The sequence below is a fragment of the Anopheles ziemanni genome, chromosome 2, assembly GCF_943734765.1.
Source record: "Anopheles ziemanni chromosome 2, idAnoZiCoDA_A2_x.2, whole genome shotgun sequence".
Taxonomy (NCBI): Eukaryota; Metazoa; Arthropoda; class Insecta; order Diptera; family Culicidae; genus Anopheles; species Anopheles ziemanni.
In genome coordinates, this window is record NC_080705.1 from 63,453,877 (window position 1) to 63,476,205 (window position 22,329).

At 42.4% G+C, this 22,329-nt stretch overlaps 1 protein-coding gene across 1 annotated transcript in view; it reads right to left on the bottom strand.

The window, feature by feature from the left end:
* Nucleotides 1-17,877, bottom strand: part of LOC131281378 (tyrosine-protein kinase Drl) — a 52,683-nt gene extending 34,806 nt beyond the window's left edge. Inside the window, exons 1-3 of the mRNA XM_058310705.1 lie at nucleotides 17,730-17,877; nucleotides 6,962-7,089; nucleotides 1,666-1,903 (exon numbers count right to left, since the gene is read on the bottom strand). Coding sequence (XP_058166688.1) covers nucleotides 1,666-1,903; nucleotides 6,962-7,089; nucleotides 17,730-17,877 — 514 coding nt within the window. The remainder of the gene's footprint in view (nucleotides 1-1,665; nucleotides 1,904-6,961; nucleotides 7,090-17,729) is intronic.
* Between the last annotated feature and the right edge of the window lie 4,452 nt (nucleotides 17,878-22,329).

Below are 22,329 nucleotides of genomic sequence, written 5' to 3' on the forward strand. Positions count from 1 at the left end.
CCTTTAAAACCCGGTTAGCTTAGGGGTGATATTAAACGATTATTTAATTAACAGCACCACGCGCAAAACTGACTTTTTAGTAGGGTTGCAAGAAGGTAGATTCATGTAGGTTTTTTCATTCGATTTTCCTGATTATATTCAAACAAGCCATACGCTATTCATAAATTCACACTCACACAAAACAAAAACTGTGGTTAAAATTGATACCTTCCAAAAACAACGTTCCAATTTATTCTGAATCGTTGATTGCTGGGAAAATGGCTTCCCGATAAGCGGCCGGATCGAAGAATATTCATGATTGGGTGAATATTTCATTCGATCTAATCTGATGCTCACAATCGAAGCACTTTTACCGACACACCCGGAACAAAAGCCGAATAGTAAAATAAAAAAAAGAGTGAAAATCCGGGTCAATGCCAGCAGCCACGGTTGGTGAACGGAAAATCGAAGCCATCAATTTGCATTTTATGCCGCATCGATTTGAAAAACCAAACGATATAATCTCGAAAAAGAAGACGAAAAAAATATCCTGCAATCAACATTTGGATGGAGTTCGGGGCGGGGCAGTGGTCAGGCGCGGGGTTTCGTTGCGTGAAGCCTTTAGGGCATAATCATCCGGACTGACCGACTGACCAACTCCATCGAACAGCATGGGTGTCCCTGAGGAAGAGTGTGTTGGTGATCAAATAAAAACGAAAAAATAAATTTGTCGGATATTCCATTAGGAATGGAAGGAAAAATATTGCGTCGAATATGAATAAGGAAGGAAGAAACCAATAAAACGATCCTCTCCATCTTGGATGATACAGTTGTGCTCTTTGGGTTTACTTTTAAGATGGTTTTCACGAGAATGTTAGACTAATAATATATTTCATTTCGTTTATTGAAGGTCTGCATCAATTTTAAAAGTGATAAATAACAGAAAGAAGAGAATGGTAACAAATTAACGTTTGAATAAAAAAAGACAAATTTTAATCGGTGATAAGAAAAAAAGTTAACGAAGCCAATAGAATAAAGTAAATTAATTAATAAAAATATTCTGACGGCCAGTAAGCCGGTCTTACGGTTTTTGACCGAAACTTTAGCCACAGACTTCAAAACCAATCGTGTAAGGATGTTTTTCAGTTGTTGTGAGGCATTCATGGCCAAATGCTACTCTGTTTGGATTTTAAAATGTTGGAATAGATCCTAACTTTAAGTGTTGTAAATGTTTTTTCGATTGGTTGTAGTTGAGAGGCATAAGGAGAGTTAGCAGTGTGGGGTATATCAACTATATTTGACCCGTTCAACTCCTCCGATGCTCTTTACGCATGATTTACTATGACCAAACCACTGATTCGTACTCTTTATTATATTTTATGGTAAAGTTACTTAATTCCTTAGTTTAAAAGAAATGTTACTCTTTATTTTGCTTTTAACAGGAAGGTGCTAGCGTTTTCCGTTTTTGCATGAAAAGTCGTTGGAATTTGTCTATTTTTTTAATGCAAACGTTATTCATAGTAATGCTTTCTACCTGCTGCTTAAATTTATTTTCAAAACCTTACAAGTTAAATGATTGCTTTTAGCCATCACTCAGGTAAAGCTTTCCTTGAATTTATTGATTCGTTTGGAAAAACGTCACAAACACATAAAAAAGGACGAAGAAAAACGATGCCAGACACTTACCTTTGATGCAAATTTTATTCCGCTTGATAATCAATTTGGTGTCGTTGTGCTTCGGTGGCCCTTCGACGTGCAGGTGTATCCCGACCGGCACCTCCTTGGTGACGTTTCCCCAGCAGACCAGGTGCACGGTGAAGCTTTCCACCGTCCGCGGGATGATGCCGCTGGTCGGGATGTCGAGCTCCGGATGCTGCAGGGCACCCTCGTTGTCATCGAAGTGGACCGATATCGTGTAAGGGAGCTGTCAAGAAATGGGTGTAGGTAGAGTGAAGAATTCGGTCGATTCTTAGAGAGGAATAAACCCGCTCAAAAAAAAGGATGCGCGACGCGCAAATGAACCTGGACGCCCCGGAGGGCAAAAAGGACATCCTAATTGATGATAATCGTAGTCGGTCGCCCATCGAACTGTAATGATTTGCAGACATCGTACCGGCGGGGGGAATAAATTATTATTCAATATTGAATCAACTCGCTGATAACACCGACGCAATGAATTCACTGATAATGATTCATGGCGTCGCTGGGAAAACGGAGCGATGGGTGGCCGATGGCACTCGGTATCGTTAATGAAGCATTCGCTAGCAATCAAGCGCGCAAATGGATCGCGACCGATGATGAACGACGACTCCTGCCATGGCGGCTGCTTTTCTAGGACGAAAGTTTTCGAGCTGCAGCGTTCCGTGAAGTTGCCAGCAAAGTATGTAATGCTGCTTTTAATTAAAATTACCCAGTCCTAGGCAGGAGCTTGATCGGACTTTTGAACTTTGGGTGATTGGAAATGCGAACCTTTCCAAAGTTCCGCCCGTAGGACCGTGAAGCGTTTGAGGTTAATAAACGGTTGTCTGACAACGTTGCTATTGACAGCACTCAGGAATAGAAAGTAAGGCTAGAAACACGCACTTCAAATCGGTACAAGACCAATTCAAGTAATTTAAAACTGAGGGAAACTTTTTTCAGTCTACATCAATCACTTGTAAAATTAATCTACACGCCATGTTTGTTTACCAGCTGTCTGTAGCTCGGGTGCCGAACCTTTCATTTGCTGCGCGTTTCTAAAGTAACCCATGAGACTATTTGATTAACACCTCGCAGTTGTTAAAGCGGAATTTCATTTCAATTTCGACCCGCCCCCCGACCCCCTTACACACCGATGCTGGAGCTTTATTGAACTTCATCAAGCAATCGCACCGTATGCCGTAAAACAAATTCTGTCCGACACCCTCCGAATCTAATTAAAAACAACAAAAGAGAACTAATTGATTCTCGTCTGCGCCGCTGCTAATCGCATTAAAGGGAAGCAACAAATAGCCAACGTATTGGTTGCGGGTGTATCCGGGCGATGTATTCGGTATTTTCCCGATTCGGGTACGTTCCTCTATGCAGTTGGACGCCATTTCCAACGGATCTCGAGTGAGGTTGAATAATTGTGGATGCCCTGAAACGAACGACATACATGAATCGTTCACCAGAGGCTTTTAGCTGTGGTTAAACTGGAACGATTGAACGGTATTTGGCATTGTGTTACTTCTAAGAGTGTGAGCTTTGAATTGAAGAAAGCTTTTCCATTTGTGTCTCATGGAAAACGAATTTCTTGTGCTCTGGAAATGCTCAAGTCTGTTCAATTTTTTTCCGTTTACATACTCTTAAAATCCATTCCACCACGAACTTTGCGTTCGGAGAGGGAAGTTTCAAAAATTGTCAGTAACTCAATTTAGCCCGATCAAAACAGCGTGAAAAGGCATAAACCGGAACTGTCCTCTCGGAGGAATCAAATCAACGTCGAAGGCTGAATTGATTAATTGAGTTTATGTGAGCAGATTTGGCGACATGGAAAGTTGCAGCTCAAAAATTAAATCATCCGAGCGGGAAGTGGCTCTCGCGCGGACCCAGCCCAGGAAGGACACATGGCAGCGAAAAAGCGGGTCATCGGAGACGGGCCTCGGGTTTGATTGCATTAAGTAAGGGATGGAAATCAGTCCGCGTTTAATTTTGACTCACGACGAACAAGGACTTCGCAGTCTGCGTTCTTTCGCCCAAGTAAAGTTAGTTTTCCGGGTACCGTTTTCAAGGGTACATTTTAGCGTACGCAAATGTCCGCGACTTTTAGGCTCACTCCCCCGTCGCGAAGCAGATGAAAGAGCCACGACTCCGGGACTGGGTAAAGTTGCGTTCCATTAGCGCAGAAAGGAAAGTTTTCCTGCTGCACTTATGGGTCGTCGTGTAACTTCATTAGGAGCAATATCAAAAAGGACTTTGCTGTACAGGAACTGACGCAACATATTATCCAAAACGAAGGATGGTGCGTGTTGGTTTAATTCAATTCAGCAAGAAACCCTTTTCATTTGAAACTGTTTCAATTTTACTGTTTTTATTTTATGAAGGTATCAACATCACTGTAAATACGAAATCTAATTGCCTTAGGGATGCTTTAGCTCTTTAATTCTCCATATCAATTTTCCATTTATCATCTCTAAAATCGCTTTAAAATAAAAATTTGAAGATAAATTTTCATTTCATTCTCCATTCGAGCCAAAAGAGACATAAATCCATCCTTAAAGAACATTAAAACGCATACGCCTCGACTGAAGAAAACACTACTGAAAAGCTAAGCGTAAAAGTGTGCCCCCAACCCGCTCATCTGTTGAATGATGGGCTTACTGTGGCCCCGCCACGGACGTTGGGGAGTTTCATGATAGAATGTGCAATCTTCCCGATCTGTTCGGTTGAATCTCTCGGGACGTCGATTCGGTCCCGATGAAACGGTCAATGCGGAAGGTCTCGATTGGATGGTCAGTCCGTTTCTCCCGATCGTGGGGCGTTTACAGCGCCCTGGAACACTCCTAAATTTTCGATCGAATGCCACAAATCGAACAAACAAACCACACGTTTGGGGCTTTCACACGTTTGGGTTTCGGTTTTTTCGCTTCTTTGGAGAGAAAGAACTGGCAAATGGAAAAAAGGGAACGACGAACGGATGGGGCGAAATTGAAATTTATTGAGGTAGTTTGGTCCGAACCGGGGGCCATTTTTTTCGGAGCAGTTTACTGGAAGGATAGGTGCTTGATTTAAATTAATCTACACATCGGTCGAGGTTATCCCAATCCTCATTCACTGTGAAGGAGTGTGATCAGTACATTTTCAGCCTCTGAAATCAGTTTTTGAGCCAGCCTTCGATATTTTTGGTACTGTATGATTTTAAAAGTTGCTAGCTTTTATCTACTTCAGGTGATTTCTTCACCATCTTTAAAGCGTTTAAATTTATTTCGAAGTTACTTTCGTCAGGGAAAATTTTAAAAAGAATCCAAGGTTTTTTGTGCAGTAAAACATTTAGCTTATGAAAAATTAAATGAGTTTTTATCATGACGCAAATTATTTAAGCTCCCAAATTAGTTCACATTTCCTATTCCTCAGGCAGGAGTGTTTCCATTATATTTTTATGCTAAATAACCTACAACCGTGGTTTAAACATATCGCAATGCTAACAAGCTTCTTTGCATTTTTATGGAAACCATTTCCAGAAGGCGAGTACTTAATTCACCCCGATGTCTATATTCCTTTCGCACGAGTTTCAAGTTTTTCCTTAAGCCTTCCGCGGGCTTTCGGAGTAAAATTGCGCATGAAACTGTCATTGGTTCATTTGCATAACCGACAATGCGATGGAGCGCGCCACAATGTTTTCCCGCAAATTTCCCGGTCGAAACCGTCACCCCTTGTGGAGCGTGGAAAGGTTTTCTTTGGCCAAATGTAAAACAAACAATTGCCGAATGGGATGGAAGGAAAGACCAGCAAACAAACACGGAAGGAAAAACCCGCCATTTCCAAAAGACCGTGCAAAGTGGAAAGTTTTTATTTCGTCTTGTCTTGTCGGTTGGGCCCATCAACTTGTAAAATTAGCGGCACCGAAACTTGAAGGCCCGACAGGAGGAAACATTCGGCAATGGTTTAAGTTTTCCCTTTCCCTCACCTCGGCTTGGCACCTTTCGCTTATCGGTGGCTGCGTAGGGATTCGCTGTTGTGTTTTCTTCGGGCTTTGCCCCTAACCAGCACAACGCGATGTTAGAGTGAGTCGTTACTTTGTTTCCTGAGTGGATTCTCCGTGTCCTGCGCGGAGGTTTCTTTTAACCCGGCTAAAAGAGGTCTATGGTTCTTCGAGCGCAAATTATGTTGACCCAGTTTAAGCGCTCGCGTTCAATTTGACTTCGACAACAAATGTTGCTCGCAACAGCTGATGAAAATAGCGTTAGGTTACGGGAAAGTTATGCAAGAAGGTATTGAAGGCATTATTCCCTACTACAAGGAAAGTAATTTAAAACGAATAAAATGTGAACTTTTTTAATTGAACATCAATGGTTGGAACTTGGTACGACAAAAGAAGGCAACATAATGGAATAATATAACGTCGATTGAACATGAAATATTGTGTTTGTTTTGCTAGGAAGGAAAAGATAATCAAACCATGATACTTATTTTCTTGCTAGACAAACCAAGCCGCTACGACTAGAACTTTTCATGGCTTTAACTGACGTGAGGAAAAAAAGCGACCAGAGAGAACATAACCGACCCATGCACGATGAACCTCGAAAAATAGTTATAAACCATCGTTCGTTTCAGCATTCAATCCTTGCCAGCAGTTTGGCACCGGTTCATTGTAATGCAGACTTACGCTTCCTCACTCGACTTGGCCCCGAAAATCCATGGCCCAAAGGAGAAGAAAAGAACGTAATCCATGCTTTGGCCGCCGATGTCTAGGTCTTTCGCCAGTAAGCTGGCGGTCTATCAACATGGATTTTCGTAGCCGACGAGGTACCGCTCATGCCCTTGGTTCCGGATGCAATTCCGGCCTAATGGTGCGGAATTGGTATCCATTGTTTACACTGCGTTTTATCCGTCTTGTGTTTGCTCAATGGCGCACCAGTCGGCGAAGATCAGCATGCTATCATGGTTGATATGCGTTGGTTTCTTTTTGCCGGCTCACTCGAAGGCAAGGAAACACCATATTCCGATCAGACATCATCGAACGTGATGAAACGCAAAATTGCACAGCTACGGACGAGTGGGTTTGAGGGTTACCGATTGTTGGCCGCAAAAAAAAAAACATAGACCACATTTGGGATAATGGTGCAAACATTGAACTCACTTCGTTGGGAAACACTTCTTCGGTCCGACATAATACAGAAATTTGTAGATATGAATCAACACTCTGATCTATCCCATTGCGTTTTTGTTATAAATTAACATTGAAATACTTTTTTTGCCCTATGCCCGATTTGTGTGTGAAAATCTAAACTATCGTACTTACCGGATAAGCGGTTCGGCTTTGCCAGGAAAATCGCAAGAAATCGATGCCAGGTTTCATCGGAACCACAAAACTCATCGCGTAATCGTTGACTGCACCATCGCGTACGTAGAAAAGATCGGCCTCTATTCCTGTGGGATAAAACGGGATTGAAATGGTTAAATTAGTTAATTATTTACACTGTTCAATGAAGAACAAAAAGGAAACGACCATTGTATCAAAAGCTCGGAAATATTATTCGAAAGGTTGCTAGAAATTTCGTAAGTACCTCTGGAGTCTCGTAAATCAGCTACCTCGGGCCCTTCTTATTCTTACTTTGCGTGAATGATGTAGCCTCAGGACTACCCTGTGATAGGTTTTAATGTATGCTGATGACGTGACAATTTTTCTCCCAGCGAGATAAAGATATTTTGATAAGGATATTGTGATATTTTACAACATAGGGTTTGTCGAATCTGTCCTGGTCATCTGTGTTGAAGAATGTGCGGTAACATCTTTCTCCTGCGTAAAACATCAGTATCAGTATTCATAAACCTAAACAGCTTAAGACTTCAACGTACTGATAGGATTTGTGATCTGAGTCCTTTCGAACGATAAGTTAACTTTTAGACATCACAAGAGCCAATTGGACTTTCGGTTTAGTCCGTAAGATGACGTGCGAATTCAACAATCCTTTATGTATAAAAACCCAATTTGATTACCTAGTGCGATCCATCTTAGAGCTTGGGTCGGTTATGTGGTGCCCATCTACAGATCGTTGGGTCAAACGAATCGAATAGGCATGTAATTAAACTTTTAAGGTGGCCTTATGACTTCGAGATACTCTATCGGATAAGGACCCGAAACATTGAAAATTTGTTGAGAGAAGGCTAAAGTGATGTTTATAGTTAATTTACTAAACCGGGAAATTGATGAACCTCATCTCTTGTTACGTATTAATGTACCTAGATTAAGCTCCAGTTCCTACAATTTACTACAAACTCTTTTCTTTTGATGCGCAGAGAAGCACACAAGTATAAACTAGTAGATAAATAAACTGCGTGGTGGGTAGCCAATAATATGTTTTGTTTTTCCACAATTTAATTCCGCTTAAGTAGGGTGATTTTTCCTTTTCACACTATTATACCCTTACTAAAAAAAGGATTACGAAACCTTTTCATGACAGATACAGATGGAACTGTGGAACCGCAGGTCCGAATTGTCTCCAACGAGTTACTACACACAACTCTCCTTGTTAATGAATTTGCAAACACATTAAACATCTTAGTTGTCAATTTTCAGGTGCTGAAATAACCATTTTGAAAAAGTCATGAAAAACTCCTGAAGAGAAAGTTAAGAATGCCACATACCATCTTACTAAAAAGTTGATCTTCGACTTACTTTATACGCTAGGTGTTTTGTGACTTAATCCATCTCAATGCACTTCTTCAAGAAAATCTGTACGTGGTGAGGAGTGTCGGGAAAACTTTATTGTTCGACTCGAACTTGCCACTCGGCACTCAAATTACTTTCCCGCCGCCAAGTATGAAACGGGCCACCATTTTCCACGCCGACGTAATGCTCTTTAAAGCGTAATTAAAATAAAATATCCAACCCCTTGTTGGCAAGTAATGAAGCTCGCATCGAAACGGCAGAGCACACTTCTTGGCTGACGCGTTGGTGAAAAGTGAGAAATTGTTCCGGGGTCTTGGTCGAGGTTGTGTAACTCGTTCGTCGTTGGAGTCGGTACGCCCCGGAACTCGAGGGGGTGGATATTTGTGCGGTGTCCCCAACGCAACAGATCTCTCTGAACCGAACCGTGTCGGCGACGGGAGGAGGGGGGTTTTGGATTTTGGTCGAATCAGCAACCAACGCCGCTCGGGCGCTTTCCAGTTGGCGGAGGTCACACATAAAATAGAATGACAAACGACACACGCATGGAAAAGTGGCAGCGAGCAGAACATGTCCCACTTGATTAAGCAACAAACGTGTTTCTTCGGGGCGTGTGTGATTACGGTGTTGCTGGTGTGTGGTGTCGGTAATTCGTCGGTCTGGCCACCGGATAAGGACCCAAAGCACGGCTGGGACACGTCGTGGGTGGATGGGTTCGGGTCCGGGGTTCCGGGCACGTCACAACGCACAACAAGTAAATGGCCCCCCGAATGCGATGAATCTGAGGCGAAATTTCTCATTTCCTTATGAGGCACATACACGTATACACACACGCACAGAAACAGCAGTTAGCAAAGTTCATTAGAGCCTTACGATGTAAGGACGGCCATGTTAGTGTCGGGAGTACGGAAATGGGCTTTAGGAAGTTGGAAATTGGATTGCTTTGCTTTGCGATGAAGCAACATTCTACATTTGCTTCAAATCCTGCAGAGTTGAAATTCGTTACTCTCTTAAACAATAGATTCAATTAAAATGCAAACCCAAGTTGATTATTTTAAAATTTTCTGAGAAATGTGCATCTTTTGAAACCATAATGTTGTTTAACAAGATTGCATATTCGATCAAACTATACTAATTTTTTTAGGTTTCATTGCTGTAAATCTTGTCCGTCTTTTCATTTCTCAAACAGTGTAGTAATTTTTAACACGTTCATTGCCAAGCGTTTTTAGCTCATGTTTTCAGTAAAATCTGTTTTGATGATAGTTGTTTTTAATATCCATTTAACTGACGATTTTAAAAGATCTAGCTAAGGCTTAGCTTCACAAAGAATTTGCTATTTGCATTACTATAGTTTAAATGTCGAATTTTCATTTATTTTTTAGAGTTAACTATCGTTATCTATAAATGATTTTTTTAATTGCACACTTACGTCTTCGTTTGTGAAATCTTTAATATCACAAAGTTAAGAATTGAATGCTTGATGAAAATTTAATAACGCTCCCAGGAACTGGGAACCCAATTTTGCACTGGCGAACGGAAGCCGCCCGGTTCCCAACAACATGATGAAAATTGTGTGAAGTGACCAACTTTAGCAAAGCTATTACCATATTGATAAAAACGAACGCGCCCGAGGATAAGCCGGCGGCGTGGCGTTTTCCACTCGAATGGCAGAAATGTGAGAAATTGCGAAACATTCTCACCGGAATGCAATTATCATCATCAGCGATGGTGAAAGTTTTCCCTCGGCTGGTCCAGAAGGAACGCTGCTTCCTTTTCCAAGTGGCAACTCCTCTGCTAGCGGGCGTGCATGTATGTACGTGTGTGTGTTGTTTGTGGGGTAAACTATACGAGCGCACCGAGTCGGAGTGAGTGGTTCAGCTCGTGAAGCCATTCAGTCAGTCAGTCTGCTCCTAGACGCCACTATCAATTTTATTTATCATGAAAATTGAATATAGCACCCCTTCCCGCTCGGTGGCGCCACCAGCCTCCCGGTGCCTCGGTAGCGGGCCGGAGTTTGTAAGTTTGTGTCCCCTCAGGAATGGGGCCACTTCCGGCAGGATCTGGTTCTGGAAGTGGTACGGTGTAGACGTGCTAAAAAAGATCTTGATTCGCAGCTCCATCTCTCCTTTCGAAAGGGCAAGAGCCAGCATTCTAGCGCCGGGGCAGAGGGTGGGGAGGGGCCGGGGAAGCAGGGTAAAATCCCACAAAAACTTATCTGACGTCTAGCACAACCGTGGGGCCACAACCTGCCGCAATTGGCACGAATGCTGGCAGCGAGCTGGCTCAAGCGATATTTCCACCCGAACGCACACGCACCGCCCGGAATTGAAGTGCTGCGCCGAAAATCATCCAAACGAGCGCCGAAATTGAGCGAAAGGCGGCAGCCAAACCCCTGTGCTATTATTGTGCCGCTATCCGATGGGAAATAGGGCAGCCCGTTTGTTGAAAGTCTTATCGCTGGCGGAGGGAACCGGAAAACCTGAAATTGTAACGCGCACCCTCCCGGGTCCGGAATGAAATTAAACAAAGCCAAACGCCGGGAGAATGAATCCCCCCCCCCCCCCCTACTCCCGGTTGGGTTTTCCCCGTATTTCGGCCGCTGGAAGTGGGAACATTTTCCAAAACGCAAGAACTTTGATTTGAGCATACGCGCGAAGCGGAGGTGACGTGTGTCGAAAGTATCTCCGCCCGTCCGTCTGTTCTTTTTACATTGTGCGCCAGGTTGGGCAAAGGAGGGTGGGAGAGGATTTATTTCCCACTTCTTTTTTCTGGCCCGCTAGGCCTGGGAATGGCGGATTGTGTCGAGAATTAGCCTGTAAATATGAAATTCAAAGTAACAATGAGAAAATGAATTTCTCGGGGAGAAATAGAACCAAAAGTGAATCGAGGGTCGTGTCGTCAAGGAGACTCTCGCAAGGCGGAAGCTACTTCTTTGGCGAGGGAGTATTTAGGAGTGGATTTTTTAAAGCATCCCTAGAGTGAAGTTTCTTTTCGGTGGAAGTAGAGCAAATCCGGTGAATCTTTTGCTGCAATTTATGAAACACATGAAACAAGGTACTGAACTAGTTTAAGAAACAACGAGCCCAACAGAAATTTTGCACAAACGCTGTGTGTGTTTGCAACATTATAACCAAGCTGTCAAATGCAAACTCCACGGCGCGGCAACATCAAAGTCCGCCTCAGTGTCAGATGAAAAACTCACCCACGGCCGTTGCCCTCGGCATGTGTCAGTTTTTCCCCGCCGTTTGGCGAACGGAAAGAAATGAGGAAGAACTGTTTGTTTACGTTTGATCATTTTTTGAAATTTTGTTGTTCACCTCGCCAGCGCTTCACAAATTTGCCGACTTCCAAAGAGTCGAAAAATAAAAAAAACCATAGCCAGACAGTCGGAGGAAGCGAGCGGGGGGGATTGAATGAAAATAACCGGTATGAAGTATTCAGATTGCGTTTATGGTGCGTGAAGAGCGGAGCGCCATCCTTCCCGATGGCAAGAAAATACACCCGAACTCCGAGCGCACAAAAAGCCGTCGCAGGAAACTTCATAAAATTCAACGTTGCATAAAAGGTTTTTTGTCTAAAGTGGTTTCCACATCCGCCTCCCGGCAATCCGGCGATCCCGATATCCTTTCGCGCAGCCTCTTGAGCGGAGGGTTTGGTGTTTGCCGGGGATGGAAAGTGTCTAGCGTTTGGCCGCTACGATTTTTTGTTGCTTCTCCCCGTTGGTCCCTGTTCATAAATTGCATCCAGATAACGTTTAATGGGCTCTATTTGCCGAATGTCTCCTACCGATGGTTCAATTTGATTTTCGTGCGGCTGATCTTGCGGAATGCGGGGTGCAGGATGAAGTCTTATGACGGTTGTTGTTGCTACACACGCGGAAAGTTTTTGGAAAGATGGACCGACTCAACGGAATGGATCGTTCATGTATGTTTTGCGAGGCGCTCTGTGTTTTCTTTCTATGGTACTCTCCGCCTAAAACCCGTGTTAGACGCGAAGGCTTTTCTTTGCACAAACTTTGACTTTATTTGTCTACAATAAAAGTTTGAAAAAGTTGAGATAATGTTTGGCATTATGCATTCTGTGTGAGCTTGTTGGCATTTTGCCTATCGGAATCGTTTCTCGTTTGAACGAATGTTCCAGCCATAACGTTTGCTTTTTTTGCAAGAGCCAAAAACAGCACATAAAATAAAGTTTAACTACTTTGGACGGTTCTGTTCAGTTTTATTTACATTAGTTTAATAGCTAATAGTTTCACAAAATTGAAGAAAATAACAGACATTGTTCCTAATCCGTAATTTTCTCTCAGAAACTCATTCAACCGATGAATGCCTATGTTACCATATTTCTAGCAACTTGCCCTTTAGAATTGAGTAGAAAATTTACAGTATAATAGAGTGACATAAGTTACATAGTTTCCCAAAACCGTATGCACTTTGAAACTTTCTCCTACGGTTGCGCCGGCAGCAAAAGCGGCGAGGTCCATTCGGACGACATCCGACGCTGCTGCATCATAACTCACGAGCTGTCACGCTGGTGCATGATAAATTTGGAAGCCTGCTAGCATAAACATCCGTTGTGATTTTAGGATGATGACACAGGTTCCCGATAGTGTGCCTAAGCAAACTTTCTCGTTGGCCTTTCCCGTCCCCGGCCGAAGGTAGAATGAAAAGGGTTTTCCGTAGCTCTGCTGACATTGTACGAAATAGTTTATCTTTTAGGGTCGGCAAGTGGCATGGAAAATAAGAATAAAAAAGAACATTTGCTAAAATGTTTTACTAAATTTAGTTTGCAACGAAGGCCAGGGTAACTGAACAAACCTTCAGGTGCTAAGATATATTTTTGTGACATGATTTTATCAGCGACACATTTTAAGCCAAACCTTGGCATTTTGCCACATTTTATGTGCAGTTTTGCATTTGGAGCGTGCTAAAACTAAACTAGATGTCAACAAGAAGATGCAGACAAATTTAGAATGCCCTATAGTGAGGAGCTCGTTAGCGAAATTTCTGATATTCATAGTTTGTGATGGAGGTATTAAGCTAAAATGCGTCAGGTTCAAACAACATTAGTTTTGAATATACAGGACAAGAATCTGTTTCTAAATTCAAATATGTATTCGTGAATACTTAGCCTGAAGAACAGTATGGTTTTTGAAAACGATATCCTGAAAACTTTCATTTGGTTTGGATTTTTCTATGTTAAAAGTTCTTGCAACAATATTCGTATTGGTAACAATCTCTTCTTTTTCAATAAAGTTGGCATGTTTAGCAGAACCAGACTTGTAAATCATTCCACGACATAAAGGTTGCTTTTAACAATCAAAAAACGTATGTTACTTCTGAATCTAAAAATTCAATTTCCTCGAAATAACTATCCGTTTCTTTCGTTCGATAGTTTTTCGTTCTTCCTACAGTAAAGAATGTCTTATGTGTAGCAAAAAAAAAGGATAACTCCTCCCAGTCAACAAAGAAAAAATGGCTCCAGCAAAAGTTTACAATGGGTGCCCTCTAGCCCGGTATTAACATCAATTTCTGCAGCCTTCCGATCGATTCTGTCTCAAGACAGTGGATCGAACTGTCCTCGGTGGTTTCATATACTGCGGCGCGCGTGGTTTATGGTACGATATTTTCGCCATTCCAATAAATATTGGCGTATAATAAATTGATTTCAAGTGACATTTATGTCGATTTATGGCGAAATAAGATGAATGGCAGTGAGGAGCGCTGCTGGTCGGCTCACTGAAAGGACATACCGTGCCGTTCCGAGCACTTTTCCGGTGGCGTGGAAGACTTTCCTGAAGAATGCATACAATAGCAGCGAACCATATGTTTTGTGTTGGCAAAAGAAGATGTCCTTCTAATAAAGATTCTTTCTTGATCTATTGAAAATCATATAAACCAAAGATCGTGCATAAACTAGCAAACCTAGAATCGATTCAAATGACTTCTACTTTTACTATAGAAACTGCAATTAAACATTTGGTTAAGTGAAAATCGTGGATACGACGGAAACAGATACCAAATAGACCATGAAAGTGCTAACATGTGGAAACATCAAACTTATAATGATATAAAAATTAAGAAACACGATACACATGAGAGATATCAATATTTAAAAAGAATATTCCTGTATGCAATAATCTCGTAAGTTTGTCTGGATACTACAATTTTAAGGCCAAGCATGTTTTCCCGTTAAGGAAGTCACCCAATTGACAAATTTTGTCGTAATATGCTCTGACCAGCGACGTGGTTTGCGAAAGCATAACATTAACGCCCGAAGTTATCGACGGGCTGCCAACGACTGCAGCGCATAATCATAACCGACCCGCCCCAAAGCTGGTTTACGGATCCGCAACCATATATGCAGCACCATTTATGCTGGCGATTTGTGTTAACAGCTCACGCATCGCTTGGTTGGCACGATTCTCGCCGTTACAAGGGGCCATAAAATATGGAAGTGTTTACGCTAGTTACACATGACGACGCACGGTCGGCATGGGAAATCGATAATGATTGGATGCTCAAAAGGAGGCTTTTAAGAAAATTGAAACGCTCGAGTAGATGCCGACCATGCTGGTGTTGATCTTTATGGGCTGTATGTAATGTGGCCACTCCAATGCAAGATGCGTTTTTGCGTCAAGAAATATTGATATCTTCAATATGAATGTTGGAAGTGATTAATTGTGGGAAAATAATCCCGACGTAGATGGAATGCATATGTATAATTGGAGCTTCTTTTAATGTTGTTCTTAAATATTCCTGTTAAAGCAACCAATTAGACTTTTTTGACCACAAAGTTATGGTTAGGTTGACATTGCATGTAATGTGTTTTTAAATGGCTCGACATTCTTTTGCTAAGTGCAAGATACTTCTCTCACGAAGAGACCGTTCCAGAATTATCATCTTTTTTCAAACAACTTTTTAAATGTTTCATTGTTCCGTTAATGCCTAGGAGTGAGAATTTCTTTTTTCTAGGTCCCCAAAGTCGTTAGATGGAACATTATCACCAAACACCTGTTTATTGAGGGGAATGCAAATGAACGATAACATTATCATCGTTTCTCTTTGCCATTCTGTAAAAAAACGTTTAGGATGGAGATAAAGGTCTGCGTGCAAAATGAGGTGAGAATTTTCCGCAGAACATTTTATGTTTCAAGTTTTTATTGAAAAAGCCATTGAGGTTTTCATTATGAACTAGCGGGAAAAATTTAGATGCGGGAAAAAAATCTAACCTCATTACTCAAAACAGATAAGGGTTTCTATTTATTTTCATAGAAAAATAAAACTATATCAAACCTCTCTTGAGTATCACTCGTGGTAACGGGTGTTCTTTTAATCCATCTGAATGTGCGTCCTCAAACGATTTTTGCTCCTCCCATGGGGTACATGTGATGGTACGCTGTGGTTTGTGGCGTACATTAAAAGCCTTTGCTAAAGCTTACCCGTGGGCAATGAACCACCCGATTTCAGTCCGACTGTCCGATGGAAGCGGTACACAAATGTGTTTGCGGTAAGGACTATTAGCTTCGTTAGCCAAAACGGTCCAAAAAGGCGGCGGTGGCCTTCCCGCGATAATGATGGGAATCACTTCAGATGGCGTGCCGGCCAACCGAATCCGCAAACCTGCGCCGAGCGCCGATGGGCTGATGAATATTGATTAGGTATAATTTATTCACAAATGATTCATTTGCGTTGGGCTATAAATAATTCCTCACCCGTAACGAGTTATTAAGTGTGAAGTTAAGTTTTCGCTGAGTGTTGTTTTGTGTTTTCCTTTCCAAGCGGGGAAAACACGACCAACTGTTTACTGGTGTTGTAAAGACATCAGCATAGAATCTATATATTATTCTTGTATCACAGTGTAAGTCCTTAAACTGCTTCTAAACGACTGAACCATTTTTAATCACTCTGTGGACACATGTTTCTTATCTCATGTCTGGAAACTACAAACATTTTTAATAAATGACGATTTTCTATCGTTCGTTTGTTTACTACATATACATGACATATGAAATGTAATCTCTAGTTGTAAGCATGAACGGTCACAGCAGCATGCCTGTTCACAGATCGTCGCGAGTTGATTTCGAAGAAATAGTTTATTTTCAATAACAAGCAAAATAATTTGTTAGTTATAATGACAAATTTTGTTAAGTTTTGGTATTTATGGCATATTGGTAAACGTTAAAGTGGTAAATGTTAAAATACAAGACATAAGCTGATATCACATATTTTCATCGATCCAGTTTCCAACTCCCATGAACCTGTAAGTTATCTGAGTTTTTGAACTCTTTGATTTTCACCGAACATGGCACCTATAGAATGAACAATCAATATGTGGTGATAGGTGAAAATCAAATATTTTCCACAGTTGTACGTCGTTCAAGAAATGTTTAACCGAGCCAGCTAATAGAAATATAAATTAATCTACGCTTTGTTACGAAGAAAATAATATTTTATATCATCACAACAAATGCGTAAAATAACTATTATACCCTATTTAATTTTAAGTACAATTAAAGAAGCACCCGAAACTGATCAGCATAGATGATTGGCCAATCCGGGCTGTGAACCTTTTTTCCGTTTCGGAAAATCTCAAATTTTCCTTCACATTCCGGAATAAAAGTAAAACAAAATTCAACAACACACAAACAACTCAATCCATGGAAGATTTATCGCTCACTTGTCCTCACGTCATGCAGTGGTTTTCGGTAAATGGATGCTTTAAATGCTGGCGGTTAAAAAGGGGTTTTCCGAGACCGAGGGAAACCCCATTCGGTTACTCCTACTGACCATGCCCACCCACCGGCCATCCGCTTCCATCGAATATTGGCCGCTTCAAACTCGTTTGCGGTGTCCCTTAACATTAACGGTTCTTTCATCTCCCGCAATCGAAGGTGAGGGGCGATGTGCGATTCACTGGGGTCCAGAGGGAGACGTTTGCACAATCACACAATCTGGCTCGTCGAAAAGTTATGAAAATGGTTGTCGGTTTGCTTGATTGATTTCCATCCAACTGGACGCTAGAAATGATTTATTTGTGGTGAAGGGTTTCGGCCACACCATTTAATGTTTTGGTTTGTTGTTCCTAAATGTTATCTCGTTTGTTCACAGATCGATTTGATTTCATGTCCGTTTTATAACACAGGTAAAACATTGTTTGGAACGAACGTAAGCGTTGTAGTTGGGAAATAGTTTTCGATAGGGTTTCCCCTTGTTATCAAAGGAAATATAACCTAACCGTGGTGTTGGGTTCTTAAACCGGGGTGGAAGGATACCGCTGAAAAAAGGGACGCCTCCGGTACGGCGACTCGACGTTTGGCTCGTATTGGGCCCCGGGGCGCAACGAGGTGGGTCGGGAAAATCAAAGTGAAAAAGCGCACGCTAGGCAGCCACCCACTTACCCATCAGTTTGATCATCTCGGAGTGGTTCAGGAAGAGATCGAAGTATCCGGTGACCGGCCGGGGTAATCCACAGAGCAGAACGGTCACCAGCAGCAACCGCCAGGCAACGGACGGCTCGAGGACGCTCCGCAGCCGATGGAGGCGCATGGTGGCTGGTGAAAGGGGGCGGGCAGTCGAAAGGCACACCGTTTCCCCTGGCTTTACACTCTCGACACACACTTGCACTCTCTACGCGTCGAGATGGACGCACATTTCGCTAGCTTCCGGCGTTACGGTCGACGTAACCGTGGGTGGCGGATGATCACTGAAACATTCCCGATGGCCCGATGGATGAAACAATTCTTCGATCAGCAGTGGAAAACTGTGGATGATGTCGATTTCACTCGGCTGGTACACTTGTTTTAGTCGCGCACTCGGGAAAATACGGCACAAAACGCGACCGTTTTTCATGGTTGAAAACGTCGGCACCAAACTCGAACCACTTGTCACGTAAAATTTTGAGGAAACGTGAGTTTCATCTCGGGTACTTGTTTGCTTCTCGTCGAATTTTCAATTCACATTTGAGAACGCTTCTAGCTGAAACTTTATGTTGAACATTTAACTAAACGTGTTTAAGATGGGATACTCAAACTAAATAAACAGGATATAAATAACGATAAGAGAACAATTCCCAAATCCATCGTGAATGCCATCACATAAATCTGTTCAAATGCACTTCCGGCACACAATGGAACACGACAATCCCACACAAACTCATTAACGACACAAGGGATCACTTATGGCTTTCAACCGGCTCTGAACTCGCAGCGGACTCACAGCGGACTCATCAGCGGCTTATTGGCCAAATGAGACCACCGCTTCCGGTCGGTCCATCGGACGAAAACATGCCGACAGTTGACACAATAGGACACCACTCCATAATCGTCGCTCCCACGCGCTCGCACTTGCGTTTGCTTTTGCAATTACGGACCCGCGGCCGCCGAATGAATATTCATCGAGATTGGATTAAAATTTTGAAATTTTAATTACCATCACTTCGTTCGAACACACATAATCCAAACGCAAGCGGATATGCACACGCACGCAGTAGGCATGGGGAAGCGGGAACGGGCAGTATTTTCCCGCGAGAGACACCACCGGCGAACAGCAACATCACGATGGGATGCACACGGCCTCTGATACGGCCTCAGGTTCATTTGATTTTTTACGAAAAATGAATTATTTCACTCAACTCATCCTCCTTTCGACGCTTGCACCGTTGTTTTCGTTATTCATAATTAGATATTAATGCTCGACGCAGCACAAACACGACATGATTAATTTCCGTTTAATTCAATTAAAACCCTTTCCCTTTTGGAAGGAAAAACGCACCCGTACGGGACACGTTGGCGCTGCATTGTTTTCACCGGCCAAGGTTTTTCCACCACCGTCCCCGCGAAGGAAAGTTATCCGGGTTTCTTTTGCCGGGCGCGTCACCTTTTGCACCGCGTTACCTAGCAACGTAAATACGGCCTGGGTGTTTCCTGCGGGAAACTGGTTCGGGATGTTTCGTTCACGCAACACTGCACTCTGTTTAAAACGCCGGAGGGGAATGTTTGTGCATAAAAATGCCACTGCTCTCGTGTGGAAACAAAAAGAAAATAATCTCATTTGAAACACCTCCTGCAGCTCTAATGAATCGATGCACCAAAACACGTAACGAGAAAAGAAATCCTACCGCCCCTAAAGTGACATTATGCTTCGTGAAGGGAAAAGTACCGAATCTGCGGAAAAACACACTGGAGGACGACGCGTCCTCACGGCTGCGAGTGTTGAAGGAAACTGATCCCGGTTGCATCGGGTCTCGGGATATCCTAGACATCGTGAACGAGGAGAGTGCGATTCTCCACAGCAGGACATTCGCAAGGCGCATGTGCCAACTCGTTCGGATACGATGGATTTTCCCCGTCGGTGCAAGTGCATTCCCAAGCACGCCGAGCCGAGGAAACTTGTTGAATCAACCGGCAGTTCGTGGCGGAGTCCTTTTTTAGAGCACTTTCGACCATCGTCACAGGGGTGCGGTTGTAAGTGTAAGTGTTTCATTTTCCACCCCTCCTTTCGCTTGTCCCTACTTTTCATCCAAAACTCAACCGATTTTCCTGTTCCCTTTTGTCGTTGCGTTCGTGTTTGCTTCGGTTCGGTTGCTGTTGCTCCGCGTTGGTATGCCCTTGGCCCTTCCATCCGTTCGATCTCCTCCCCCCCCTCTCCCGTCCCCTTCCTCCACCCCCTCACACGTTCTAGGAGAGAAAAACACGTGCCAGGTTTCCGGCATTTCGCTCGGTTTGGTGTTAAACTGGCATGGCAAATCGTACACCGGAGAATGCCGGTGGTACATTAGCATTGGAGCGCATACCTTTAGGGCTTGGGTGTTTGTGCGGGAGCGCTGGGCAGGGTTCTTTTGTTTGGTGATGGGTGGAACGGACGGATAGATGGGAGTCTTGTTGCCGGCGCAAGCACGCCCTTAAAGGTGAGGCTTTGTTTTGTTTGGCGTAATGAAGATTAGGGGAGGTAAATAACGGCCGGGACGGGACGGTAAAATTGAACAATTTTAGTTACTGTAAACTCTTTATAAGAGATGAGAAAAACTGTTTAGAAAGTTCTATGAAACATGTAAAATTACTGTTAAAATTATTTTATTATCAATAATAACGAAAAAGGTTTTTATTAAATAATCGAAATCAATGAACAATTTTAACAACAAATAAATAGCTCCAAAATATTTTCTGATTCTATTTATAACAAAAACAAGTTAGCTATCGAGCCAAACATTTCGACACACTGATCAATTCAATGACTTTCTAGCTAAATGAAGATTCTCCCATCAATGATGTGGTTTTTCTTTGCAGATTACATATTGAAACACATGTCACATCTGTACTGAAAATGTCCTTGTTTGAAAAGAGGTACAAAATTGATTTATGCTCCACTATTTCGGCAGGGTTTTATGGCTGTGACTCCTCTACCTGATCCCCAGTCAATATTGAACTAATCCTCCCAGCGGTTCGAAAACTTGCAGCAGTAAAATGGGATTACGTCCGGCGTAAAATCTCGGCCGATTCCGCAGCTCGTAAGGGCTTAGGGGAGCTTACGGAGGCCATCCGTGTTGGGCAGTTCACAGCGAACCGCAGAGCTCACTGTGTACCTTTTTGATTAGGGTTTGACAATGTTGAGTCGTGCAGCGTTCGACTGGCAGTAACCGTTACTGATTAGGTGGAAATGTTGCTTTCTTGCTTGCCTACTCTTAAAATAGCAATAAACTTATATGTTAATATTGATTTCTCATTCAAATTTTATCACAATTTTTTTATTTCATGTTTTTAGATATTTGAGAAAATGATTAAGTAGCCATAGACTTGGTTACAAATTAAAATTTTACTTAACTAACTTCAACGACAAGCAACGGAAAAAGAACACTCAAAATAACAGGAAACATTTCCCATGCAATCCTAAAAAATGGAAATCTACCCAATTTCCTCATGGATTCATTTTTACCTCACCACCACGAAAGATTTTTGGCAATATTTAAGCGTAAAAGCGTTTTGTTTTTAATTCAAATTCTCAGCTTACATCCTTTTAGCGAGATGAGACGGACCACTTAGCGCCCGCTTCACTTATCCCTATGGAAACCGAGTCCCTAATTTTCCATCATTCGGCCAAACAACCGTGGCAACACTTGAAGCACTTGTGAATCCACTTCCGCACTTCCCGGTTGGCTCCCGCAGCATTTCCATCCCAAAGCAATGCTTCGAGCCGTGCCGCCGAACGTAAATTTAATGCTCACTTACTTTGGACCGAGTGGTGCTCTTTGAACAACACTTGCGAAATACGAGATGACGAGAGGGTAAACATTGGGCTCGGTATTACAAACCTTAAATGCTGTAGGGGAAAGGAAAGGGCCGACGATCCGTTCTAGTGAGCGTGATAATTGGTTTTTAACATACGCGTACGAGTGCTCGGAAGTTCGGTTACTTGTGCAGCAAGTGGCTCCCTCCAGCAATGAATCTTACCCCGTTCGTTCAATGGATGGAAATTGTTTAGCATCAATCCTTTTTTTTCTGTGGAAATTTCTACATCCTCAAGGACGGATACGGAATCGCGCTAAGGACGTCCAGCGGCTCGTGAAAATTGGCCTGCGGAATTGAGTTGCACTCGACGGCGTTTTTACGTATGGTTGGGAGAATATTTGAATTTATTTGAATGAGAATGGAAAATTACACCCGTACTGGTGCAAATCAAGCAAAAGGTTCAAAAAATTATTCTTATTCATCGAGAAGATAGTACATTTTTGTCTGAAAATGTTATTAAAACATAGTTTTTCCCTTTTATCAACTTTGTTGTCGGACTTACCTTTGAAATGTAAAGACTTAAGTTTTTAACTTTAAGATAAGATTTGAATGTTTCTAGATAGCCTTAATTTCAAACTAGGTTTACTTGCAGGCTAATTGCAAATCCAAATTTTAAGCAAATGAAATGCAAAATTTTCAACATCGCTAGCCATTTCTCTACTGTAATTATTTAAAAAAAACATTTATTATCAAGCTTCTTGGTTTCTAGAATTCT